The 24,725-nt window shown below is 50.2% G+C and overlaps 1 protein-coding gene across 2 annotated transcripts in view; it reads left to right on the forward strand.

Moving 5' to 3' along the window:
• Positions 1–24,725, forward strand: part of TNS1 (tensin 1) — a 231,048-nt gene that overhangs the window by 148,960 nt on the left and 57,363 nt on the right. For both annotated transcript variants that reach the window (XM_007451428.1, XM_007451429.1), the window contains 2 exons: positions 701–766; positions 1,910–2,026. In XM_007451428.1, the coding sequence (XP_007451490.1) occupies positions 701–766; positions 1,910–2,026 (183 nt within the window). The remainder of the gene's footprint in view (positions 1–700; positions 767–1,909; positions 2,027–24,725) is intronic.

The following is a 24,725-nucleotide window of genomic DNA, read 5'->3' on the forward strand; positions in this document are numbered from 1 at the left end:
GTCTGGCTCAGGCAGGAGAAGGATGTTTCTATGATGAGCTTTCCCTGTACCGGAGCCAGGAGAGCAAAAACAGAAGATGCTGTTATAATTGCAGAAGAGAATGTAAATGTCATCAGTCTTAACAAAGAAAGTAAAAGAATAGCTGACAAAATAAACGTAGAGTTGCGGAGAGGTGGGAGAAGGGAGGGGCACAAACTTCCTCCTCCTACATGGAGGGAATCAGGGCACCATCGGAAATGGACAGATCAAGAAATAGAGGCTTAACCATCGTATTGAAAGTTTCAGAGGTAATCAGAAGGGTGAATTAATGATAGTAATAATAATCATAAACCAGGTTTAAGAAGGGAGGTGGGAACACTGTAAGTGATCCAAATTATTCATCTTCATAGGGATGAATCAGTGAAGATTATTTAAAACTGATATATCTAGAAATAGTGGCATAAAAACTGTGGCTATTATTTAGAGTCTTAGAGGTAACTGCTCGTAGAACAAGAGATAGAAATGGTAAGAAATGGTTGCCTCAGACAGGTAAGACAGGGCTAGGGTGGGTAGGAGACTTAATGTCATTATATACACTACTTATTATATTATCAACCATGTATACATGTATTACTTTAAACTTTTCTAGAAGAAAACTTTTTGTGGAGTCCTCTTTTGGGAATCAGTTGCCCATTTTTGTTTTTCCTTCTCCTTTTTTCAGATGATCGATTTCCAGAATATGGCAAAGTTGAATTTGTGTTTTCTTATGGACCAGAGAAAATTCAAGGTAAATGCCAAGTTAGAATCCATTGATTCATTCCCTTCCCTTCACTCTGCCCTGCCCCACCTCAACTCACCTCTACCATTTTCCCACTGATCTGCTCTACAAATATCAAGTTACCTGTGGTTGAGACTCAGGCCAGCAGTAAAAGATCTGGGTATCATAGTGGACCCCCAGCTAAACATGAACCAGTGACTTAATCTCTGGATAATAAAAATAAAAAAGTAGACAGAGAGGGGCTGGGTTGGATAAACTATTCTGACCCCATTAGGTCATCATCCTATTATATTCAGAGACTGAAGGCTATGGTGGATAGAGGGAGTGGCCAAGGGGGCTCTCAAAGGTGCTGGATGGACGATAAGTATTTATGAGAACTGAGGTGATTCAACCTAAAGATGAGAAGGCCAATTTAATAATAGCCTTTAAGCTGTTAGACTGGTTATATGTGGAGACCAGTTGTTCTTCGTCTTATTTGGGAACAGAATAGGAAGAGGTGAAGTCAGGTTACAGCAGAGGGACTCTGGGCAGACTAAAGAAAGGACTGCTGGGTCAGGAAGGTAACTCATCCAGAAGGCCTGACTTGCAGCTTATGCTGTCTGTATCCTGGGCTTTCTCTGGATGTGTAGGAGAGATTCTGCCTCTCTCCTCAGGTTTCTGCCTGCAGTGGCAAGCATCTTAAGTGGAAGGGCAGGGGGATGGCTGGGATGACCTGTGTCCTCTCAATGTCAAGGCTGTGATTTGCCTGCTGTCCGTGACCCCGTGCAGCCCATCACAGCCCTCTCCTGCACTTCCCCCTGACTCTCTGGACTCTTGGCACTGCCCCAGGGGTCCCTGGGACACAGAAGAGAAAGAGGCAGCCACCCAGCCAGAGGGTCCCCCAGCTTTCTTCTAAAGGGTCTTTGTTGCTCAGTGCTGCTGTCCTCATTTACCCTTATGACCTGGTGTGAACCTTTTCAAGAATGCAAGAAACCAGACTCCTGGGTTCTCCATCCAACTTAAGTGAGTGGTCCTGCCTCGCCATGGTCAAGAAAATGAGAAGTCCCTTAGGGAGCATCCTTAGGGAACTTGTTGGTGTCTTCTGTTTTTCCAGCTGCTGATCGGTTTTTTTCTTTCTCTTCACGGTCGTCTCTGCCTTTCCCATTTTCTAAGGCATGGAACACCTGGAGAACGGGCCAAGCGTGTCTGTGGACTATAACACCTCTGACCCCCTCATCCGCTGGGATTCCTATGACAACTTCAATGGGCATCAAGATGATGGCATGGAGGGTAGGTGGGACCAGTGACTTCCAGCCCCTCTGCGACCGCACAGCCCCTGCTCACATGGCCTCGGCTCTCTTGGTTTGCTATGACACCATACTGGGTTCAAAGGGAGGGGAGGTGCAGAGGAGAGGTCCAAAGCACCTCTGAGAGCTCACAGTTCAGTGGCGGAAGATAAAACAAAACAGGAATGAGCTAAAGAGTGAAGCAAAACAGCCATACAAGGGTGTATCCTTGGTACCGAATGAGTCCCATAGGCAGTAAATGCTCTGAGATTGGCAGGGGATGGATTCTTGAGAGGTAGAGTGGTCTGGGAGGGCTCCTTGGAGGAAGTGGCCTTGCGTGGAGCTTGAGATACCCTCCTGTGCTTAAAATACAGCGTTTGTTAGATTTCTTTTAACCCCGTTGTTGGATTTCTCCAGGCTCCCTGCCCGAGTTCTCTGGGGTCAGAGCACTAGGAAGGTAGACACAGCATTTAGGATCCACAATCTTTCATCAACAGCCAGTGAAAATGTTTGTGAGCTGGAAACAAACTGGTAGGCTCCAAAATTTGAAAAGAAAGCAGCAGAATTGAAATGAATATATGTTTAATTTAGCAACAAAACCTAACATAATGTCAAATGGTCACATCCACAACTCAGTTCAGCTCTTGAGAGTTATATATGAGTTCTGTTGATTTATGTGGTTCATTTGAGTATGTGTGATGGGATGCAGGGCAGGGCCTCTGAGAATGAGCATGTCTGGAGCTCAGGAACTCTTGAGACGCCCTGTCTGGAGTTTGGCCACAGGCTTGTTACCCTGATTTGGTCCAGGATCACGGAATGTGGAAGCTGGGAGGACCTCAGGACCGTTGGCCCATCCCCCATCAGTTTTCAGCCGGGGTAACTGAGACCTGCCTCCGCCCCGCCCCGGCCCAGAAGGAAGCATCTCTTGATTTACTCCCATGGCCAGGATACGTCCTTTCAAGGACACCAGCACCCAGCCTCTGTGCTTCTCCCAGCTGAAGCTTGTCCTGGGGTGGGGACCCTGGGCCATGTGGCAGAGCTGGATTAGGTAGGCCAGGGACCCTCACCCTGGTCTCCACCTCCAAGGTTTTGGATTTGTTGACTCCACGCTGAAAGTCTTTTAGGCCTTTTCCTGCATAAAGATTCTCCCTCTGACCTTAGAGACACCGGCATGAGCGATGCAGTTCAGAGGGGGTGGGATGAGGGCGATGCTTAGGCTAGCGTTTAGGGTTTGATGGCAGAAGTTCATGTGCAGTGTTGCAGTGGTGAAAGTCTGTCCTCTCCCTGCCTAGTTCCCACACTTCTCCCCCACCCCTTCAGGGGCCTAGACACTCCACCGGGGCCCTCTCTACTGTGCTGAGGCTGCCCCCCCACCAGAGCGCTTCTCTTCCTGCTCCAGCCACGTCCCCTTGTGCCCTGTAGCTGGGGAGAAGGCAGAGAAGAGGATGAAATGAATCAGTCCCGAGGCGCCGGTGGCCGCCAGCCTAATTGTTCACGGTTCTGGGGATGTTTGCATTTTTAACAAGAACACTTGGCAATTGGAAGGAATTTTCAATGTCTCTCCATCTCTCCCTGGTGTGGATTCAATGCGATGATAAATGTAAAAACATTTAGTAAACTATAAAGTGCCAGGCAAACAAAAGGTAAAACAATTAAGGGGAAAGGAGGGGCTGCGGGAAGGATGGGGCTTGGGACGCAGTCAGCCAGTGAGGGAAGGAAGCAGGCGGACTGATCAGGAGGCTGGGACCAGAGGCAGGGAAGGGGGAGGAAGGAAGGGGAGAGGGGGGCCCCCGGGCTCCCCTCCCTCCCCCTTGCCCGCCCTCCTCTCTCCTCCAATCTGCTCTCCCAGGCAGGGGGATGGAACCAGTAGGATCTTTTGGCCAGTTAAAGGTCAGCTCGTTCTGTAGGGACAGAGGGGCTCCTGTCTGGAGGCTGAGACACTGGCCCTGCGCCCAAGGGTGGGAAGGGAAGGCAGCAGCTCACAGCCCTGCTGTCCTCTTCCCTTGCCTGGCTGGCCAGGGCCCGGAGCTGGGCAGCTGGAGCGGTCACCCGGGCAGACCCAGCCTGTCCCGCTGTGTACTCCCCACTGTCACTGGGCTGCATCCCCCACAGGGACAGGAGAGTCAGTGGGGTGGCCCCGGGGCAGGAGCGGTGATGTTATCCTCACCCTGCTTCTCCTGGCTGGAGCACTTCTAAAAGGCTCTAGATTCTGGGGCCCAGAGGTAAATGCATTCTCTTCTGGCTGATTCTCTGGTTCACGAGAGGGAAGCCCGAGGCCTCTGTCTGTTCCCCTAGTTGTGGGCAAGTCACTGTGCTCCAGTTTCCACACGTGCTAGCTGGGATAAGGGCCCCTAACCCCCAAGACTCTGGGGTGCTCAGGAGATGGCCCACGCTGGAGCCTGGGCAGTGGTTTGGCCATTTGCTGGAGCTGCCCTCGGGCTGGGGGATGGCCTTGTGGGCTGAAATGTGGTGCCCGGGGAGGCCCTGGACCAGGAGAGGCAGGATGACCCTGAGGTGCTAGAGCGCTCAAGCACGTGTGCTTTAGAGCCCAACTGCCTGGTCCACACTGTGGAGTCTCCCTTCTGCAGCTGTGTGCCCTTGGTCAAATGATCATGCCTTCCTGTCGTGTTCATTTCCTTATCTGCAAACGGGATGGTGACGGTACTCACGTGATTGGGTTATTGTAGCAATTTTCATGAGAGGCAGTTTGTACTGTGGTTAGGACTGTGGCCTCTGGAGCCAAACTATCCGGGTTCAAATCCTCTGCCAAGATGCCGGCCTCTTGGGGCCTCCTTTGACTCTGTTGTAACATGGGGATTTGGTTGACAAATCATTTCGAGCACCTTTCGGGGAGTGGGAGCTGCAGAGGGGCTGCCTGCTGTGTTCCCTCGTGAGTCTCTGTCACGTCGGTAGTGACCACGATCTCAGGGGTCTGCTGACAGGGCTCGGGAGGACACCCCTTGGCCTTGGGAGCCAGCTCAGGCTTTGCCACGCGCCGGTTACGATGCCAAGCACTTGATAGCCTCCATCTCATCTAACACTTGCAGCCACGTTGTGAGGTGGGCACTGTTATTATGCCTGGATGGGGGACTGGGGCACAGAGGGGTTAAGTGACCTGCCTAAGGTAGCCCCGCTAGTAAAGAGCGGATCTGGTGTGGAACCCCGGTGCTAACTGCTATAGCATCCTCAGCTGGCCGTCGTCCCCAAGGGTCTGTCCTGGGTGTCTGGTCCTGTAGCAGTACCTGGGTCCCGCTGAGCTTGGGTGAGGGTCTGCTCGCTCTGCCCCCCACTTCTCACCACTGGACAGTCCAGATCTCCCCTGCCCTGCCTCTCAGTATGGGTGGGGGGCTTACACGCAGTGAGGCACGGAGTGCAGTACCCTGTGGCAGGTACCCAGCAGGGCTGCAATGCCGGGAACAGCTGAGGCACATCCCTGTTGTCCCCCTGTCCCCGCCCCCCTCCACCATACACAGGAGGGGCTGCTCAGGCAGGACTGCCTCTGGTGAGGGGCTGGCCTCTCAAAATACGGACAGGGTGGTGTGTTGGAGATGAGGTGAGGCCATTTCTGCAAGCTGCCTGCCTCTGCTATTTCAGGCCCACCGGGGCAGGTTTAGGAGGAGTGGGCCATTCCGTCTGGAGTCCACCAGGTGACTCAGAGTGGTGGGCGGGGGCACCGAGCCTAGCTCTTGGGGACAAAGGTCATCTCTGGCCTGGGCCCCACCTTGGCTCTCCCTGAAGTGAGAGGCGGTCGGCGCTGGGGTCAGAGCTCCGTTCCTCCGGGAAGCCCTCCAGGTGACCCTGACTTTACCCTCTATGTCAGGAATTGCTCTGTGTTTAACCCCTTCCTCACCGCCTGCATCCCTACCCTCTGAACCCTCGTGCAGGTTTCCAGTTCAAGGCGTGCAGACCCGTGGCACTCAGCGTGCTCTTCCTTCCCTTCATGGTGTCCCCCGGTCAGTCTTAGCAGCAAAATGAAGGATGAAAACATGTGGGGACTTTGGTCTCTGCAGGCCGCGGCCCCCCCCAGATCACAGAGCCCATCTCACACCCTCCCGCCGTAGAGAGGAAACTGAGGCTCGAGAGGGGGGAGGGACCTGTCAAAGAGGGGAACAGCCCTACAAGTGGAACCCTCCTTTCATGATCTCAGCTCACCCTGTTGCAGCCCCATTACGTGATGACCATACCGCATGTGGGGAGGTCAGCGATCTAGCCCGGGGTCAGGAGGTCAGAGTAAGGCTGGCGTGTGAGTTCAGGCGTCAGCTCCAAATCCCTCCCGCCCGCTGGAGCTCAGCTTATTCCCCTCCTCCCACCCCTGGCTCCTCACCTTATATGATGGGATGCTCACTGCCCCACAGGGTAGCCCATTTCCCCGGAGGATGGGGCCAGGAAGTAGAGCCAGAAATAGGAGAGTGTGCCTCTGCCTGGTGGACCTAGGCTGCGGTGACTGGGGCTGGTTGGGACCATTTTGGCTCCCCTGCACTTAAGCCAGAAGGAGGGGGAGGTGATGAAAGGTGAAGAATCCAATGAAGAACCTTCTGAGCACAGAAGTTTCCAGGCCTTGGGACAGGTGGCCGGGGAGCATAGGATGAGTGCCTGTCGTTTCGGAGACTCCTTACTTCGGGAGCAGAACCCTGTGGTGAGCCTGATGATGAACTAGACTGATGTCCTAGTCTGCTTGGGTGGTCACTGCAAAGTACCACAGACTATTTGCCGTAAACAATAGACATTTATTTTCTCACAGCTCTGGAGGCCAGAAGTCTGAGATCAAGGTGTGGGCAGGGTTGGTTTCTCCTGAGGCCTCTCTCCTTGACTTGTTGACGGCCGCCTCCTCTTTGTGTCTTCACATGGTCTTCCCTCTGTGTGTGTCTGCGTCCTCACCTCCTCTTCCTTTAAGGACATCAGTCATATTGGATTAGGGCCGACCCTTATGACCTAATTTTAACTTAATCACCTCTTTAAAGGCCCTATCTCCAAGTACAGTCACATTCTGAGGTACTGGGGGTTAGGACTTCAACATATGAATTTTGGGAATGGGGACACAATTCAGCCCGTAACACCCAGGAAGGAGTTTTCTGGGTTGCCTGTAGTTGGATGCCTGGAGTCTTGGTCCTGAGTGAGGAGTAAGAGAAGGTCCAGGGTGGGTGGAGGGGAGAACAGTCTGGTCCCCCACCAGCCTCCTCCTCTCTGCCTTTCTCCAGTTTGGTCTGGAGCCTGCCAGCTCAGCGCTCTGGCTGGCACCACATTTCACAGCCTCCAGAAGCCCCATTAGCTCTTTGGCCTGAGTAATGAAGCCCCATGCCCAGATCCCAGCTCCCTGTGGGTGGGAGCAGGGCTGTGTTTTTGCCTATGCTTCACGGAGCAGTCTCCAAATTCCTCCAGAGTGTTCCAGGGCAAGCCTTCCCGGAAGCAAGTGCGAGACCAAGGGGGTGTGGGCTGCCTTCCAATTCTGAGAAGCCCACAGGTTGACCAGGCCTGAATTATCTCATTGCCCACCCGCCCCCTCCCACCTTTCCCCAACCTCCTTGGACACTGAGTTGATTAGGGTTTCTCAAGACTTAAAAGAGGACGGGGGAATAGGGGCTGAGGCTGGGTAAAGCAGCAGATTGCTCAGAGCCAAAAGGAGTAATGAAGGGAGAAATGACAAGTCTGCTGGCCTGGCTGAAGATGGCAAGGGGACTAATAACCACCCCCTGCAGGATGCTCGGCAGCCCTTCTTTTGTTTCTGTGGGTAGCCCCATCAGAGCCAGGGGCTGGTGACAAGGAGGCTTGGTTTTGTGCCCAAGCCTCTCACCCTCAGGCTCTGTGAGGAGAGGAATCCCCTTCCTTGGGGGAGAGATTCCAGCTCTGTGGAACAGCCACCGCCCTTCATGTTCTTTTGTCTGAGCTGGAGAAGAGCCTCTCTGATGGTAGCCAGGAGTCCCTAGCCTGTGGTAACTTCTCATGAGCTGGGCTTGTCCAAAAATTCTCTGATTTTTTTTTCTTTTGAGAGAAAGGAAAGAGGAAGGGAGAGAGACACACAAACAGGCAGAGAGTGAGGAGAGAGAAACAGGTGAGAGACATGGAGAGACAGACAGACTCAGACACACACTGGCCTGGGAGGCAGGAGATTTGGGTTTGGGTGTCCTTGGTAACTCCTTTTCTTTAGATCTTTTTTATTTCCTGTAAAATGAGGAAGTTGGAGTAGCAATTCTTTCCATTTCTTTGAGCTCATTACTCCTTTTTGTGACTTGTGAGGAGCTAAGATGGACTTAGCTTCCCTCTCTTGAGCTTGTAGTGGGAAGCAGCATTGCTCAGTGGCTGTATCAGTCAGGAGGGGCTTGGTTATGCTGCATAACAAACAGCCCCAAATTCTCAGTGGCTTAACCAACAAAAGTGTGTTGCTTGCCCACGCTGCCTGTCCAGTGTGGATTGACAGGGGTCTTTGTTCATCTTACTTCCTCCAGGCTGATGGTGGCTTCATGGCATAGGTGCATCCACCACTGCTGCTGAAGTAGGCAGAGGACACTGTGACTCGCACACTGCTTCTGTCTGGACGTGACACACTTTCCTTCTGCTCACATTTCATTGGCCAAAACATGTCACACATCCATGCTTAACTTCAAAGGGGTCAGGGAATTTGTGTGTGGAAGAAAGTAGAAATATTGTTGAACAGACTGATGTCTACTCTAGGGATTAAGACTGTGGAATTGAGAATCAGAAGATCTGGTTCCAAGCTCTGTGGTTTATAATTGTGTTCCTTGGTCAGGTCACTTTGCCTCTCTGATGCCTTATCTGTAAAATCAGTACAATAACAGTACTTTCCTTCCAGGATTGTTGTTAAGGCCCAATGAGGTAACGTATGTGCAGTGTGAAAAGTAAGTGCCTGGTGTGTACTATGCTGGCAATAATTTGTGTCTATTATTATTATTATTGAAGTGCTGGAGGAAAGAAGATAGAGGTGTGATTTTGAATGTATACAAGCCCTCTCTTCTTAAGAAAAAAACCCATATTCTCCTGGTCGCTCTACTCTCTGGGAACTGTCTGTAGCTGGTTCTGTTCTGGGAGCCCCACTCTTGGAAGTCAGGAGACTTGCCTCTGACACCAAATTGCTGTGTGACTTTGGAAAAGTTACTTTCCCTCTCTGGCTCTCAGTTTTCCTTATCAGTGAATTGAGGGGGGTTGATTTGCAAGGAAACTTCCAGCTCTACAACCCTAATGATGACAGTGATGATGACAAAGGTAATGACTAGATGATAGCTAGCCTTGTGTTCTTACCCTGTATATGTTCTCTTGGTTACTCCTCCCCAAATGCCTATAGGTGGCTACTGTTTTGTAACCATTAGGCTGACCAAGCAGAACTTGTTAGGATGTGGTTTTAAAGCTTCCCCTGCGCCCGAATGACATTAGGGTGAGTCCCGTGCCTTTTCTAGTCACACTTATGTAATATTATACAAGAGCCTCTGGGCAGTAGTAAAGACGCCCAGAGTGAACTTGGTGAACTTGGTGCTTCACCCAGAATTAGTTCTTCCCCCTTGTCTGCCCCTACCTTGCGCCAGCTGTGGATGGGAGGGGGTGGGGGTCGTTTCTGTAGGTTTTCTCTCTGTTTCCCTGACTGATGGGAAGAGATGAAAGAGAGAAGGGATGGGAACATTTTTACTTGCCTGCACCCCTGTTAGGTGGAGACACAGGCACGGATGATGTGACATCTGAGCTCTTTGACAGTGGAAGATGCCGGGTGACTGTTTCCTCCTGCAGCACTTCCGTGGATGCTTTGGAGCCCTCCCCCCGCCCCACCCCGTGAACTCTCCAAGAGTCTCTTCTCACCGTTTCCTTCGGGTGGGTGACTGCAGATCTGTCAGAGGCTCACCCTTTCCTTGGCCCGAGCATCCCTCGCTCCCTCCACCTCCTCCTGTGGAGGTGTTTCAGCCCTCTAGGTGGCCCTCTAGGACAGGATCTGAGGCAGCCCTGGGCTGGATCTCTCCCCTTGGTCCGCAGGAGCCCTAAGGCGCCCTTGGGCTCAGCAAAGCTTGGGACTGAGGTGGCCAGTGCAGCCGCTGTCTCTGCTCCCTGGCTGGCCTCTCACCGTGTGTACTTCCAGGCCTGAGCTAGGCCCGTCTCTCACATTTTCCAGCCCCAGCGGACTCGAGTTGAGCTGAGCGGACTCACCTAGGTGAGGGGAAAGCCCCTCCCTGGCAGGTGGCACTTGCAGCAAAACAACGCTCTTCTCTCCAAGATTCCTCTTAGAATCACTCACTTTCTGATCCTTTCACTCCCTTGACATGGATGTATGTGGGGTGCAGTTTAGAGCCACAAAACAGTTTTCAGCCATCACTGTCTTAAAAAAAATTTTTTAGTAGCTAATATTATATATTCCCAATATAATATAATGAAGTGATATTACATTGATATGATTTAATATCATAACTTCACCTATTTAAAGAGTAGAATTCAGTAGGTTTTAGTATATTTAGGGTGGTACAACCCTCACCATAATCTAATTTTAGAACATTATCACCCCCCCTCGAAGAAACTTCATACTCATTAGCAGTCACTCCCCACATCTTCAGCCACCCCCAGCCCTAGTCTACTTTCTATCTCTATAGATTTGTCTGTTCTGCATATTTCATGTGAACAGAATTACACAGTATGTGGCCTTTTGTAGCCTTCTTTCACTCAGCATGATGTTTTCAGGGTTCATCCAGTTTGCAGTGTGTATTAGTTCATTTTGATTTGCTTTGTAATATTCCATTGTATGGCCATACCACGTTTTGTTTATACACACATCAGTGGATGAATATTTGCACTGTTTCCACTTTTTGGCTATTATGAAGAATGCTGCTACGGGCATTCATGTATAAGTTTTTGCATGGACTTATGTTTTCATTACTCTTGTGTAGATACCTATGAGTGGAATTGCTGGGTCATATAGTAACTCAATATTTAATCATTTGAGGAGCTGTCAGACTGTTTTCCAAAGTGGCTGCACCATCTTTCATTCCTACCAGCCAGTGTATGAGGAGGATTACAATATCTCCACATCCTCACCAACACTTGTAATTTTCTATCTTTGGGATTCTAGCCATCCTGGTGGGTATAAAGTATTTTATTATGGTTTTGATTTGCATTTCCCTAGTAATTAATGAAGTTGAACATATTTGTTAATTGGCTATCTTCTTTAAAGGAACATCTATTCACAACCTTCGTACATACTTAAAGTTAGATTTTTGTCTTTTTTTTATTAAGTTTTAAGAGTTTTTTATACATTCTGGAAATATGTCTCTTATTAGATATATGATTTGCAAATATTTTCTCCTATTCAGTGGGTTGACTTTTCACTTTCTTGATGTCAGTCATCCCTTTTTACAAAGCCCTGCCTTACTTTTGTAACATGGCATTCATTTTCCTGGGGCCTCTGTCACAACTGAGACCCAAATAGTTCCACATACACCTGGTTATGAGTGTTCCCATTTTACAGGAGAGAAGACTGCGGCAATCACAGAGAGCTTAGGGACCTCGTTCAGATAATACCCTTAGTAAAGGGTGAAGGCAGGATTTGGATGGGAATGGGTGGGGGTCTGGAGCCCGTCAGGGATACTGCTTCCTATCATTCTGTGACCTTGGTCTGAAAGATGATACATCTATAGCCTGAAATGCTTTAGGCTGCTTCGTCTGATCTCTTTCCAGCCCTGGAACTGGTGCCTCGACTGGTCTGGAACACCTGCCCCATTACACAGAGAGGGAGGCCAGGTTCCAGGTCCCTGGATGTCAGGGCAGCGCCAAAGCTCACGAGTTCTGCCTCCGGGCTGCCTCAGCCACCTGCACGGCCCTGTTTCCCTTCATCTCCCAGGACGAGGCAGGGTGGGGAAGGGTAGCAGAAGGCGGCCCCTTTGGAGGCAGTTAGTGGGGACAACAGCCCTTGTGCCCAGCCTGGAAGAACACCTGAGCACCACGGTGAATGTTTACCCTTGACGTACTTTCACAGAGTGTGACATTCTTGCCTTCTGAACTTTTGGGTAAGATGTGGAGGAACCAGTAAAAAATGGGAGAGCAAGATTGCAGGTGGTCCCAAGTTATTCAGGAAAAGCATCCAAGGATCCAGAGTGATACATCTGCCCCTTGAGCAGAGGGCTTTAGGGGGTGATTTTCTAAGCACAGGTGCTAACAGCCTGATTTCTTTTTCTTTTTTTGGTCATGCTGCATGGCTTGTGGGATCTCAGTTCCCTGACCAGGGATTGAACCCAGGCCACAGCAGTGAAAGCGCCAAATCCTAACCGCTAGACCACCGGGGAACTCTTAATTACTTTAAAAGAAAAAGCTTGGCCTAGTTCTTTAGGAGTCTGATAGGTGGGTGCATGAACATTGCTTTTGTGTGTTTACAGAATGTCTCTAGAATGAAAAACTGGAGCTTTCTATAAATCAGGGTTGGTCAGCCTCGGCACTGTTGACATTTTGAGCCAGATCGCTCTTTGTTAGGGCTGTACTGTCCACTGTAGGGTATTTAGCGACATCCCTGGCCTCTACCCATTAGACGCCAGCAGCACCCCTCACCCGGTTGTGACAACTAAAAATGTCTCCAGACAAGCGCCTGGGAGGCCAAAGTAGCCCCAAGTAGAGACCTGCTGCTCTAAATCCTTTAAAAATAATGAAAGACTTGGTTCTTAGTGTTAGTCAATCAACTCTGTAATTCTAGAGCGGGCAACCTTATTAATGAAACTAGCTTTCTAAATCAGTGACGGGCTAAAAAAAAAAAAAAAAAAAAAAAAAAATTCAAAACACATTTCCTCTACCAGTATTTTCCAAATGCAAGAAGGTTGATGAGTATATTTAGGCTTTGAAAAAACTTTTCCTATGCAATGTGTAACCTAAGGAATACACAGTTCCTGTTACAGAATTGAACATATTTCTGAGCCTTGAACTCTTGCAGACAAAGTCAGTCCTAAGTCTAGGAAATGCAGTCTTTGGAAATGTAAAGCTTTACAGCAAAAGGCTGATTTTCTTACCCTTTTTGTCTTGAGAGTTACTAGAAGTAGTGGACATATACATACAGTAGTTACCCCTTATCCACTGGGATACATTCAAATCCCCAGTGCATGCTTAAAACCACAGATGGTACCCAACCTTATATACCCTATGTTTTTTCCTATATATACATAGCTATGATAAAGTTTAATTTATAAATTAGACATATCAAGAGATTAACAATAACTAATAATAAAATAGAACAATCAGCAATACTCTGTAATAAAAATTATGTGAATGTGGTCTCTCTCTCTCAAAACATCTTGTACAAATATAATCCATTTTCCATCTCAGCTAACCACTTATCACACACTATGGTGGTAACTTTTGCAGTTTGAGGCTCTACAGCAAAACTAGCTCAAATTTCTTTTTCTTTCTTCACAATTTCACAGAGAGAAGACTTGTTCTTACTGTAGATCTTAGCAACCTCAGCATCTGATTATTTTCTTTCCTTATTAAATTGAGAACTTTCGCCTTTTCACTTAGAGGAAGCACTTTATAGCTTCTCTTTGGCATATCCAAATTGCCAGCATCTCTACTCTTTCACTGGGGCCATTATCAAGTAGAATAAGGGTTACTTGAACACTAGCACTGTGATACCTTGACAGGGGATCTGATAATTGAGTTGGCTACCAAGTGACTAATAGGTGGGATATGCTGGACAAATGAATGATTCACATCCCGGGTGGGACTGAGGGGGACAGCACAAGATTTCATCACACTACTCAGAATATCACACAATTTAAAACTTAAGAATTGTTTATTTCTGGAATTTTCTGTTTAATATTTTCGAACTTTCATGAAAAGTAAAACCCTGCATAAGGCGGGGGACTACTGTAGGTATGTATTTATCTACTTATCTATCTATCTATGTATCTGCAGTGGGTTTTCTGGTATTTGGGGGAGGGGCAGCCCTTCCGCTCTGTTCAGGGTCGGGGGTGGGGGTAAGGGCAGGGAGGGAGAAATTCAAAGCTGTTACTGAAAGCTTCAGCTTCTGTCCCTGTTCTATCACATCCTACAGTTCAAAGAGCTTGAGCTCAGACTGCGGCAGGAGGGGTTTGAACTAGCCACCTGCAAAAACTTCCCGACTGTGAAAGGGTAGATCAACTGTGGCAGGGAGGCTGAGCCTTTGTCCTCCTGGCCCGCTTGGGCAGAGATGTCGAGAAACAAGGGAAATGGATCTCAGTGTGGGGTGGTCTACATAGAGATAGTGGCACAGGCGGCGTTGGGATGACTTCTTGAGGGGGATCTGGGTTTCTACTTTCCCAAGAGGGAGTCCTCTCCTGACCTGCTGGAACAATCAGAGTGCCGAGAATTTAAACGTAGGGTCGGTCTGACCTTGTGGATAAAGACGACGACTCCACTGACCCAGCATCTGCCGGCCACCTGCTTAGCGCTGCTCCTGGTGGGGTGGGGTGGGGCTTGTGTTGATGCCCTTGGACCCTTAGCTGGCCCTGCTCTGTGAGGCAGCTGGCAGGCTTGAAGAGCAGTGTCTGCCCATGGAACATTTGGTAAACCAATACCCTCCTGACTGAATGTGCCTTTGGTCCTCCGTAATCTCTGCCATCAGGTGGAGGTTGGAAGGCCGGAGCCACACTCGGAGCAGACGCAGAGCTCTTGGCCAGGGGCCTGAGCGGCATGTCTGCCCTCTTGCTGTGCTCAAATATCAAACTCCAGGCCGGGGAAGAGGAGAACGTTCAGTCTTTCCCCTCAACCACCCTCTCTGCTTCCGCTCCTGCCTGACGTGCAGACAAGTGCAAGTTAGCTGGGCTCGGCGAGACCCCAAGATACGGACTCTAACCACGTCCAAGAAAAGAAATACAAGCTTCCATTGATCAAATATTTTTGGGGACCCAACTAAAGCTGCTTTTCACCCATCATTCCCTTGCTCCCTTCCCTCCTCCTTCCTTCCCTCCCTTCCTTTTCTCTCTCCTTTCTTTCCCAAATGCTTATAGATCACCTACTAGAGGGTGGGCCCTAGGCTAGGCCTGGTGCTGTAAAAAGTCCTGCAGACAAGGGCAGGGAGGGCGTGCGTCCACATCAGACAAGTGCACCATCCACTGCGACCCACAGCCCAGTGGAGAAGGATCTTGGCCAAGAGCCAGGCTTCTCAGGAGGAAAGAAGCTTCCGGGATGGTGGTGATCAGACGTGGATGACTTTGCACAGGGGCTGCGTGTGTCCCGGGCCCGGGAGGGTAGATGGCAGTGAAAACAGAATTGTTTTTCAGATCTAGAAGTGGCGTAACAACATTGCTTGAAGTCTAGAAAGTAGAGGGAAAGAAAGCAATCAAATTGCTCTGGCCTCCTTCTCACCGCTGCCCCCCGTCCCATGGTGGGCTGGGTAGGATGTCAGTGGAAAGCAGGAGTTGGTGAAGGTGGGAATGTTGGAGAAGGCGGAGGGAGGGTGAGGGGAGCCCCAAGGGGACCATATTTACGGGGTCCAGGAGGGGAGGACAAACCAGGAGATTAAGAGGAAAGACGGCACACAAAATCCTGCAGTGGATGGGTCCCTGGAGCCCAGATCTGTTGCCTGGTGGACGTGACTGAGTGATGGGTACTAAGAGAGAACAGAGCTGGTGAGAGTTGTCTTTCTGGATTCTTCTGGATTATTCCTTGTTGGACCTATTCAGGCCCTGGGTGCTCCTCCCTGCCTTTGGAGGCTGTGCCTGGCCCTCTTTCTCCTCGTCCAGGCCAGTTGGCCTGGAGCTGGCTCGTAGGTGCTAGCTGAGGCTGCTTTGCTTCTTGGCAAAGTTTAACTCCTTCACTAATGGTGCTGGCCTTCGGGCCCATCTCTCCACCAGCCTTTGAGAGGCAGCACCCTCCCTGGAGCTTGTCTGCGTCTTGCCCATTCCTTCTGCCTACTAGCTGGTGCGCTTCTCTTCAGGCGACAGAGCCCGTCCCTTTTGGTCCACTCTCCCAGGCCCTGCTTTCTGTCCAATGGAGACCATTTATGGGAGAAGCTTTCAGTGGGTCTGGGATCTGGAGGATGATCCGTCCTCTCTTCTTTCATGGTTCCCCTCCCTCTGCTTCCCCAGCTGCTCATGGGTGATTCATCCCCGTACATCTGTTTCTTCTCTATGCTCCTCCCCCTGCCAAGAGACCTTCTGAAATCCTGACAAAGTCGCTGAGCTCACATACCTTCAGTAATAGGCAGCCTCCATTGAGGTTGAGAAGGACAGTGTCTTAGAGTGGCCTGAGAAGAGACAAAAGCCACATCGTCAGGAGGCAGTGGAGGCACCATAGTGGTTGAAAGCCTGGGCTCGGGACTCAGGCTGCCTGGGGTCAAGCCCCAGCTCTGCCTCCTGCCCCCTGTTGACGCTGGGCAAATCATTTAGCCTTTCTGAGCCTTAGTGTTCTCCCCGGTAAGATGGGGACAAAGATATACCTCTCCTACAGGCTGAGAATTAAGTGAGATAACGGATGGGTGCATAGCTCTGTGCCTATTCCATAGTAAGTCATCAGTTGGTGTTAGTTGTTACCGATACCACCACCTGACCTTGGGTGGTGCTTTATGCAATGCTTCCCTGAGTGCCAGTTAGCTCACCTTTCGACCGTCCCGGTTGTTGAACTGGACTTTGAACCCTGGCCTCTGGCTGCGGGTCTGTATTCTTCCTACTGAGCCTTTCCCCTGGCATCATGCAAATGCCAGGCTCCATTCCTGTGTGAGCCGCTCCCTCTGCTCAGGGCTTGGGCCATTTGCAGAGGTCCCTCAGACAGTTGGGGGCAGAGCAGGCCTAGCTCCCAGGGTCTTTCCAGGGTCCTAACCGCCACAGCACTGTTCATCAGTGATGGCCAGGCTGTGGGCCATGGTGATGGCTGGAGCAGCCATAAAGCTGCTTCTTTCTCCTCCATTTGAGAAAACATATCAGGATGCAGGAGAGTGAAAATGATGTGATTATAGGTGTAACCTTGAATCCACTGTATTGAAGAAGAAAAAAAGAAAAAGCCAAATCATTTGTGTTCTTTGGTATGTGGACTGTCCTCATTAACATTCATTTATTCAGTCAACAAATACTTATTGAGTATCTACTGTGTGTCACTATTTAGTTGCTGAGGATACAGTAGTGAACAAAACAAAGATCCTTGCCCTTGTCGTGATTGTATTCCAGTGGGAGAAGGCAGACAATAAAAAGTTTTTTAAAAAGACATTATAAGTACATTTGACCCGCGAATAACACAGATCTGAACTGTGCAGGCCCACTTATACACAGTTTTTTTTTCAATAAATACCTGTATTTTTATTTATGGATCTTTGTGGGGGAAAAAAAAAAGATCACAATATGTGGAATCAAAAGAACTAGGGTTTGAGTCCTGATTCTATCCAAACTATTTCAGCTTCCTGCCCTTGGGTGAGTCATTTATCAATTCTTTTGTTTTGGGGGCAGAGAAAGCAGTATGTGGATTTTTCAGTGTGAGGGTGTGGGTGGTGAATGGGTAGGGGTGGGTGGGTCAGTGCCCTTAACCCTGGCATTGTTCAGCTGTAAGTGAGAGAGCATCTTAGAAGGTGATAAATACTCTGGGAAAAAATATTACAGAGTAAGGGTGATTGGGAGTTGTTGGTGATGGGCGTCGAGAGGTGAATTGAAATTTTTTAAAAAGCTGGTCAGGACTTCCCTGGTGGAGCAGTGGTTAAGAATCTGCCTGCCAATGCAGAGGACACAGGTTCAAGCCCTGGTCCGGGAAGATCCCACATGCCGTGGAGCAACTAAGCCTGTGTGCCACAACTACTGAGCCTGTGCTCTAGAGCCCACGTGCCACAACTACTGAAGCCCACGTGCCACAACTACTGAAGCCCATGTGCCTAGAGCCCATACTCTGCAACAAGAGAAGCCACCACAGTGAGAAGGCTGTGCACCACAATGAAGAGTAGCCCCCGCTTGCTGCAACTAGAGAAAGCCCGTGAGCAGCAATGAAGACCCCAACAGCCAAAAAAAAAAAACCTGGTCAGCCTAAGCCTCACTGAGGCAGGGGCATATGAACAAAGAATTGAAGGAAGTGAGGGAGTCAGCCAAGCAAATCTCTGAGGAAGAGCATTCCAGGCAGGGGGAATAGCAAGTGCAAAGGTCCTGAGGCAGGAGCCCACCTAAGATGTTTGAGAAGCAGCAAAGGGGCCAATGTGACTGCAATGAAGGTTGTAATAGAAGATGAGGTTAGAGGTAATGGGGACCAGATCGTTTAGGGTCCGGTAACCACCATAAGGATCTGGCTTGTACCTGAGCAGTTTCATCTAATGACAAAGCATGGAGATCTTTTCATAATAATAAATAATAACAAAGAGCCTTCTCACTTTTTTCAAATAATAATTTTCAAACAAATAATAACAGAGCCTTCTCATTTTTTTCAGCTGCATGATATTCCACTGTACATAAGTTCTGTGTTTTATTTAACTAGTGTTTTATTTAACTGTATTTAAGTAACATGGACATTTAGGTTGTTTCTAATCTTTTGCTGTTTTCAAAAATTCTGCAATGAGTAACGTTTTTATTTGTGCGTAACACCATTTCATTTGTGCAAGTCTGTCTGTAGGACAAATTTCTAGAAGTGGAATTGCTGGATGGAAGAATATATGCATATATAATTTTTTTTTTTTTTTTGCGGTACGTGGGCCTCTCGCTGTTGTGGCCTCTCCCGTTTCGGAGCACAGGATCCAGACGCGCAGGCCCAGCGGCCATGGCTCACGGGCCCAGCCGCTCGGCGGCATGTGGGATCTTCCCGGACCGGGGCACAAACCCGTGTCCCCTGCATCGGCAGACGGACTCTCAACCACTGTGCCACCAGGGAAGCCCATATAATTTTGATAGCATCATACTGGCCTCCATAAGGGTTGTATTAATTGACACTCCCAACCAGCAATTTGATTAGGCACTAGGAGGAAAATCTATCTCTCCCTGCTGTATACACCCTCCACATGTGAGGTTCTATTAGGTGCCCGTTATTTCCTTTACTCCTCATGACCCTCCTGTGAGCTGAGTACTCTTGTTCCTATTTCACAGATGAGGAAACAGGCACAGAGAGGTTAAGTAATCTCCCGGTGTTTACACAGCCAGGAAGATGTAGAGCTGGGATTCTGATGCCCACCGTTCCTCGCCATGGCTTCACGAGGGCAGGAGTTTGAGGCACCCTGCCTCCTGTCCCTCTGCTCCTTCTGCCCCGCGCAAGTGGGTATGTGGACCTAGCCCTGCTGTGCCTGCATTTCGGAGACCCTTGCAGGCCAGTGGAAGGGTGGGAAGAGGCCAACCCGAGGGTCCTGGAATCACACTGGGTGAGCTGGCCAACCCTGGCCTCCGCTTCTGTCCCTCCCAATGTCAGCCCCAGTGGTGAGACCTGGGAGGCTGCGATCTAACTAATTCTGCTCCAGGTGGGGAGCTCCCCGCCGCATCTGCTGGGTCAGCTTGCTCCAGGGATTGGGTTTCAGCATTTCACTGATGAAAATAAATCAGCCTCTTTATTGCCCTGCATGGCCCTCGGAACCTCTGCAGCCTGGCGTGTATTTCCAGACTTTCTGTAAGTCACTGTTTCTGTTATAGCCCCCAGGGGCTCTGTGTCTGCTGCAGAAATAGCCTTGGATGAGTTTGGAGCCTGGAGCCACCCAGGCAAGACCAAGCAGGAGAGGAGCATCAGGTCCACAGAGACAATGCCAGGTTGAGCATCTTCTCTGTGTTGGATCCTTGAGCATCTAGAGTTGGCCAGGTGTTCAGAGACCACCTATCTGGTTGTACTCTCCCATTGCACAGAGGAGTAAACTGAGGCCTGTCCACAATCACTCCTTAGTACTCTGGCCCTTTGACCTCCCCCCACCCCCCGCCCCAGTCTACTGCTGTCGCTGCCAGACAACACTTTCTCTAGGTCTGTGTATTGTGCAGTGGCCAGTTAGGGATTGGAGAGCAGAGTTGGAGAGAGTAAGTTTTAGCTGCAGCAGGCGAGGTGGGGGTCTGACTTCCAAGAAAGCTGTCTTGCTTTTGAGGCACATGAGAATGGGGAGCTGGTGGCAGGACTGGATTTTCTTGAGGTTGAGGAGAATCCTCCACCCCACACACCTGTCCAGATAGGGTGAGTGACCATGGTGCATGAACATGAAAGAACAGGCAGTGTCTAGAGGGTTCTGACAAAGCCCCAGCAGGTTCTGCATGCAAAGGGACCTTGGGAGCCTTGCCAGACTCCCCCTTCTCCTTCTTTTCTGCTCAAGCATTATTTGTACCTGCGAGACTCTCCTGCAGGGACATGGCCAGGGCCGGCTTATCCAGGCTGCCGGTGGGGCCCCCTGGTTCTGGGAAACAGTGCAGAGCTGTCAGTGGGTGGGAGCCAGGAGCTGTTGGCGGCCTTTCTCATCCTTTCTCATCGCGGACCATGTCTTTACATCCTTGCAGCTAGTCAATGCCCCGGTGCTCGTTGGAGACTTTCGCCTGGTGTTGCTTCGATTGCTTAAAAAGCTGTTAGCAGCAACGTGTTCTTCAATGTTTGTTCTCCTTCTCCAGGGGCGGTGAGATCAGATTTTGATATGAAAGCTCAAAGCTTCTCAGATCTTTCCTGCTTCCTCTCTGCCTCTCCGTCCCGCTTTTTCTGCACACTGCTTGACAGCCTTCAAGGGCCAGGCAGGCACTCTTCACAAGGTTAGAAAGAGGCCTGGGCTGGTTCCCTGTCTCCTGTCTCCTGTCCAGGCCTGTGCCCCATGGTGCTGTAGCTGCTGTGGATCAAGAGGGTCACTCCCAGCTTGTCCCCCTGCAGCAGGGTCTTCCTGCTTCTGGCTCACACCTGCTCATGTGTGTGAGCTTGCACACGAGTGCTGGGAGACCCTCACGGAGATGCCTACCTGAGCCTCGTTATACTCATGCACACAGAGGGACCCGTTTGGGAAAGGAAGCAGAGACCACCCAGATCCCACACCCATCCCCATCCCCTCACCCACTCAAAACAGAACCACAGAGAGCCCTCTGCAAACACCCATCACTCGTGCACAGAACCCCGCAGACCCCTCGCCCCCCGCATACCCCACAGAGTGAAGGGAGCTGTCGTTATGAAGCACGGCCAGTCTGGTAACCAGTACTTAGGTGAGGTACTTAGTGGGCCTGTTAAGCACCACTGACATGGGATCGACCTTAAGTGCAAAGACGGGTTCATTGTGTGAGTGGTGAACCAGCTCTGAGGCAGTTCCCTACAAGTTTCCAGAAATGCTTTGAACCCTGGCAGCATCGTTAGGATACAGGCATAAAAATTCCCAGGGACCACTTTGATGGGGACAGCACTCATTTGGATGATGGGGCTTGTGATTTGATTGTTACCCTCCACTCCCTTCATCCCATGGGGTCCTCCAAGCTCTCATCCTTTGCCCGTCCCTCTCCTGCTTCCTTCCTCCTTCCTCTCTGGGAAGTAGAAAGAACTTGAGCATCAGTGAGACAGGCAGTGTGATCTTGATCAAGGCACAGCCTCTAAGCCTCGGTCTCTTTTTCAGGGAGCTACCTTGAAGGGCAGTTGTGGAAGCAAAGGAGAGAACATCCATTAATGTGCAAGCACATAGTTAAAACGCACCCTCCCCGTTCCATTGTGCTGTCTCATTCCTCCTGGCTCCCCAAGCCCACGGCCCCTCTCCCCACTCTCCCTCCATCCTTCCCAAGTGAGGACTGCTACTGAAGTGGTGTCCAGGCCCCGGGGGGCAATCCGAGTGGGGAGAGGCAGGAGGGAGGTGAGTGGATCTACCCTGACCCTTGCCCAGCTCAGCCATCTGCCTGGGAGTTGGCGATGCCCTTCCTGGGTGATCCTCTGGTGCGGAGGCTCCTGCCCAACTCTCAGGGAACACGCTTCTGAGCCTGGCCCTGTCCACTGCCTTCCTGAGGTACCATGTGGAGACCCTGGAAGGCTGGGGCCATGCGAGGGGTGCCCTGAGCTCTGGGTCAGCCTGCCTTCCCTCTGTGCTGGGCTGGGAGGTGGGGAGGAGGTCCTGCGGGGGTCTGTGACTTGTTTCTATGTCACATCCTGCGCCACACCCAGCCCAGGCAGTGGCCTTTCCCCAGGGTCCTCCCTCGCCCCCCCAGACCTTTCACACCTTGAGCCTTGGGACGCCAGGCCTTTCTCCTCCTCCTTGTGTTCTGCTTAGAACCAGAAGTTTGAGAGTGCAAAGCTCATCTTGCTCTTCTGTCTCATTTTACCACTTTGGAAACTGAGGCCCAGGAAATGACTTGGCCAAGGTCACGAGGTGAGTTAGTGGGCCAGCTGGGATTGGGACCCAGGACTCCTGAGTCAGTCCTGAGCTCTGTCTCTCACACCCCAAACTCCTTCCACCCTCAGTTTGTTTCGGGGTGTCTTGGCTGTGGCACCATTGACATTGGACATGGGACTGTCCTGTGTGTTAGAGGATGTTTAGAAGCATCTCTACCCACTGGATGCCAATAGCATTTCTTCTAGATGTGACAACCCCAGATATTTCCAGCCATTGCCTCATGTTCCCTGGAGAGTACATCGCCTCGGGGGAGGACCACCGGTCTAGTTGTCTCCTCAGTCTCTTGTCTTTGGGACCTCACCTCTCACACTCGTAGGGTGTGAGGTTGCCCTTCAGTGAAGACACTCACTCTGCTCTGCTTCCTGCTTCTGTGCTCGGACTGGGTTTCTTGGAAACCAAAACACTCAGCCATTTTGTTCCTTACGAGAAAGAGCAAAAAACCAGGTCTGGAAAGATGCCACCCCTCCCTCCTCTTGGTCCTCGGTGTTGAAGCCATCTCTGGAGCGGGGAGAGGGGGTGGCATTTTCAGGCATACTGTTGGCAGTAACTGTTGCCGGGACAGACCCAGTGTTTGTTGATTGAACAACATCACATCCTCAGAGTCTGGGCCGTTTTGTGAGACTCTTCTCTTTGCTGGACACTCGATGCCATGATATTTGAGCAGAGAAAGGACAGGCCAAATGATATGTCCTGAAGCTTAAGCACTGGGTGTGTTTCATCTGGGCCCAGTGAGCTAGGGTCACTGAGGTCCTGTTCAGGGTGGGCCGGGTAGGGAAGGAGGATTGGGAAGCAGATGTCGAGGTGATGGTTGTTGTATATACGTGGCTGCCTCATTTAGAGCACCTCTGTGTGCTTTTTACTGTGCTGAGTGCTTTACACGCATGGTATCAGTCTTTGCAGTACTCTCTGAGATACCCATTTTATAGATAAAGAAACTGAAACTCAGAAAAATTAAGTAATTGGCCCAGGGTTGCACTACGCTAGTAAGTAGTAGTGTCTGCATTTAAACCAGTGTCGGCTCGACCCCTAAGCCCGTGTTCTTAGCCACTGTGTTCCTGGCAGATGCTGAAGTGAAACGAGTCAAAAGGGCTGGGTATAAATTTAGGTTGCATTATTAAAGGCATGGTTTCCAGAAACTGGAAGGTGATAGGCCTGTGGTGCTCCTCATAGGTCAGAGAGCCCACATGGGTCATCCCTTGCTTCAGAGTGATAAAAACCACCGGTAGAAGTGCTCAGGTGGTGAGGAGAAGCAAAGAGAGGTACGGTGGGCTCAGGGACTTTGGAGGTGGGAGTCAGGGAGGTTTGTCTGTCAAAGGAGAGACTCAGGAGGACTTGCACATCCCATTCAGTGTCTGAAGCTCTCATGTGGCCGAGATTTGGCTTGTCTGAGCCACCCAATCAGGCACCACAAGGTTAGTGGAAGAGTCAGGGAGCTAAAATCTATCTGTTAGAGCCATCTAATGATGAAATGGGCTTTTGGGGTAGAGAGTAAGATCCCTATAATTGAAAACAGTTAAGTACAGCTAGGACCATTTTTTGCCCAACCTGGCAGCCTAGCATTCTCCACTGGAGAGTGTTTTACAATTCAGATTCCCAGGTCCCACCCCTGGCAATTCAGCCTCTGGAGGACTGGGGTGGGGCCAGGGGGTCAGGGTTTTTATAAAACTCCCCAGAGCCTTCTGGTGCAGCCAGTCCCTGGATGGTAGCAGAGAACCATGGGATCGGGTTGCTACTTACAGAGACTGTTGTATGGTGGTGTTTCCAAAGTATGGTACATTGGCCAGACTGGTAATTATATATGAAATGATTTTAAGTCTATTTATTTTAAAGCATATTAGAAGAGAAAGTGTATAGCTTTCACACCAAATCTGTGATATCATGGATATTGATGCTCTGAACTACTTGGAAGTTAACTTTATTTTAAAAATTTTACAAAATCTTATCAAAATAATACTATTGATGGGATTCAGATGTGCAGATAAACATGAAGGTCGTATGCAAATAAAATCTAGGTTAACACTGTTGTAAGGGTAGGGACTATTGGGTGGACTGGTTGATCATACCCTTTCAAGAGCCTGGGGTTTGTCAGTTAGTCCCAGAAGGCTCTATGGAGGTAAGAGGATAATTATAGTAGTTTGTCCAAACTGTGGTCTTACAGCAGTCCTGCGCCGGGAAAGCTGGAGGTCCTTCTGCCCCCCGTTTGGAGCCTGAGGCATGGAGCCCCTTTTCTCCCTTCCCCATTCTTGATGGTTTCTGTGAAGTCTTTGACGCTGGGCTGGGGTGTTCCCCATCTCATCAGTGAAAATGCCGTTAAGATAGCGCAAGGGCCAGAGTACAGGGTGCCATTTTTGTTCTTCCTCTTATTTTTCGTCTTTACTCTCAGAAGGAAGCAGCTAGTGATGCTGGCAGTGGGGAGGGGGCTAGGGATGCGGTGTCTGCTCCGAAGAGGGAGAAGTGTGTGGTCTGCACCCGGCATGCCTCTCCCTCCCGG

The sequence above is a fragment of the Lipotes vexillifer genome, unplaced genomic scaffold (genome assembly GCF_000442215.2).
Source record: "Lipotes vexillifer unplaced genomic scaffold, Lipotes_vexillifer_v1.1 scaffold1145, whole genome shotgun sequence".
Lineage (NCBI taxonomy): Eukaryota > Metazoa > Chordata > Mammalia > Artiodactyla > Lipotidae > Lipotes > Lipotes vexillifer.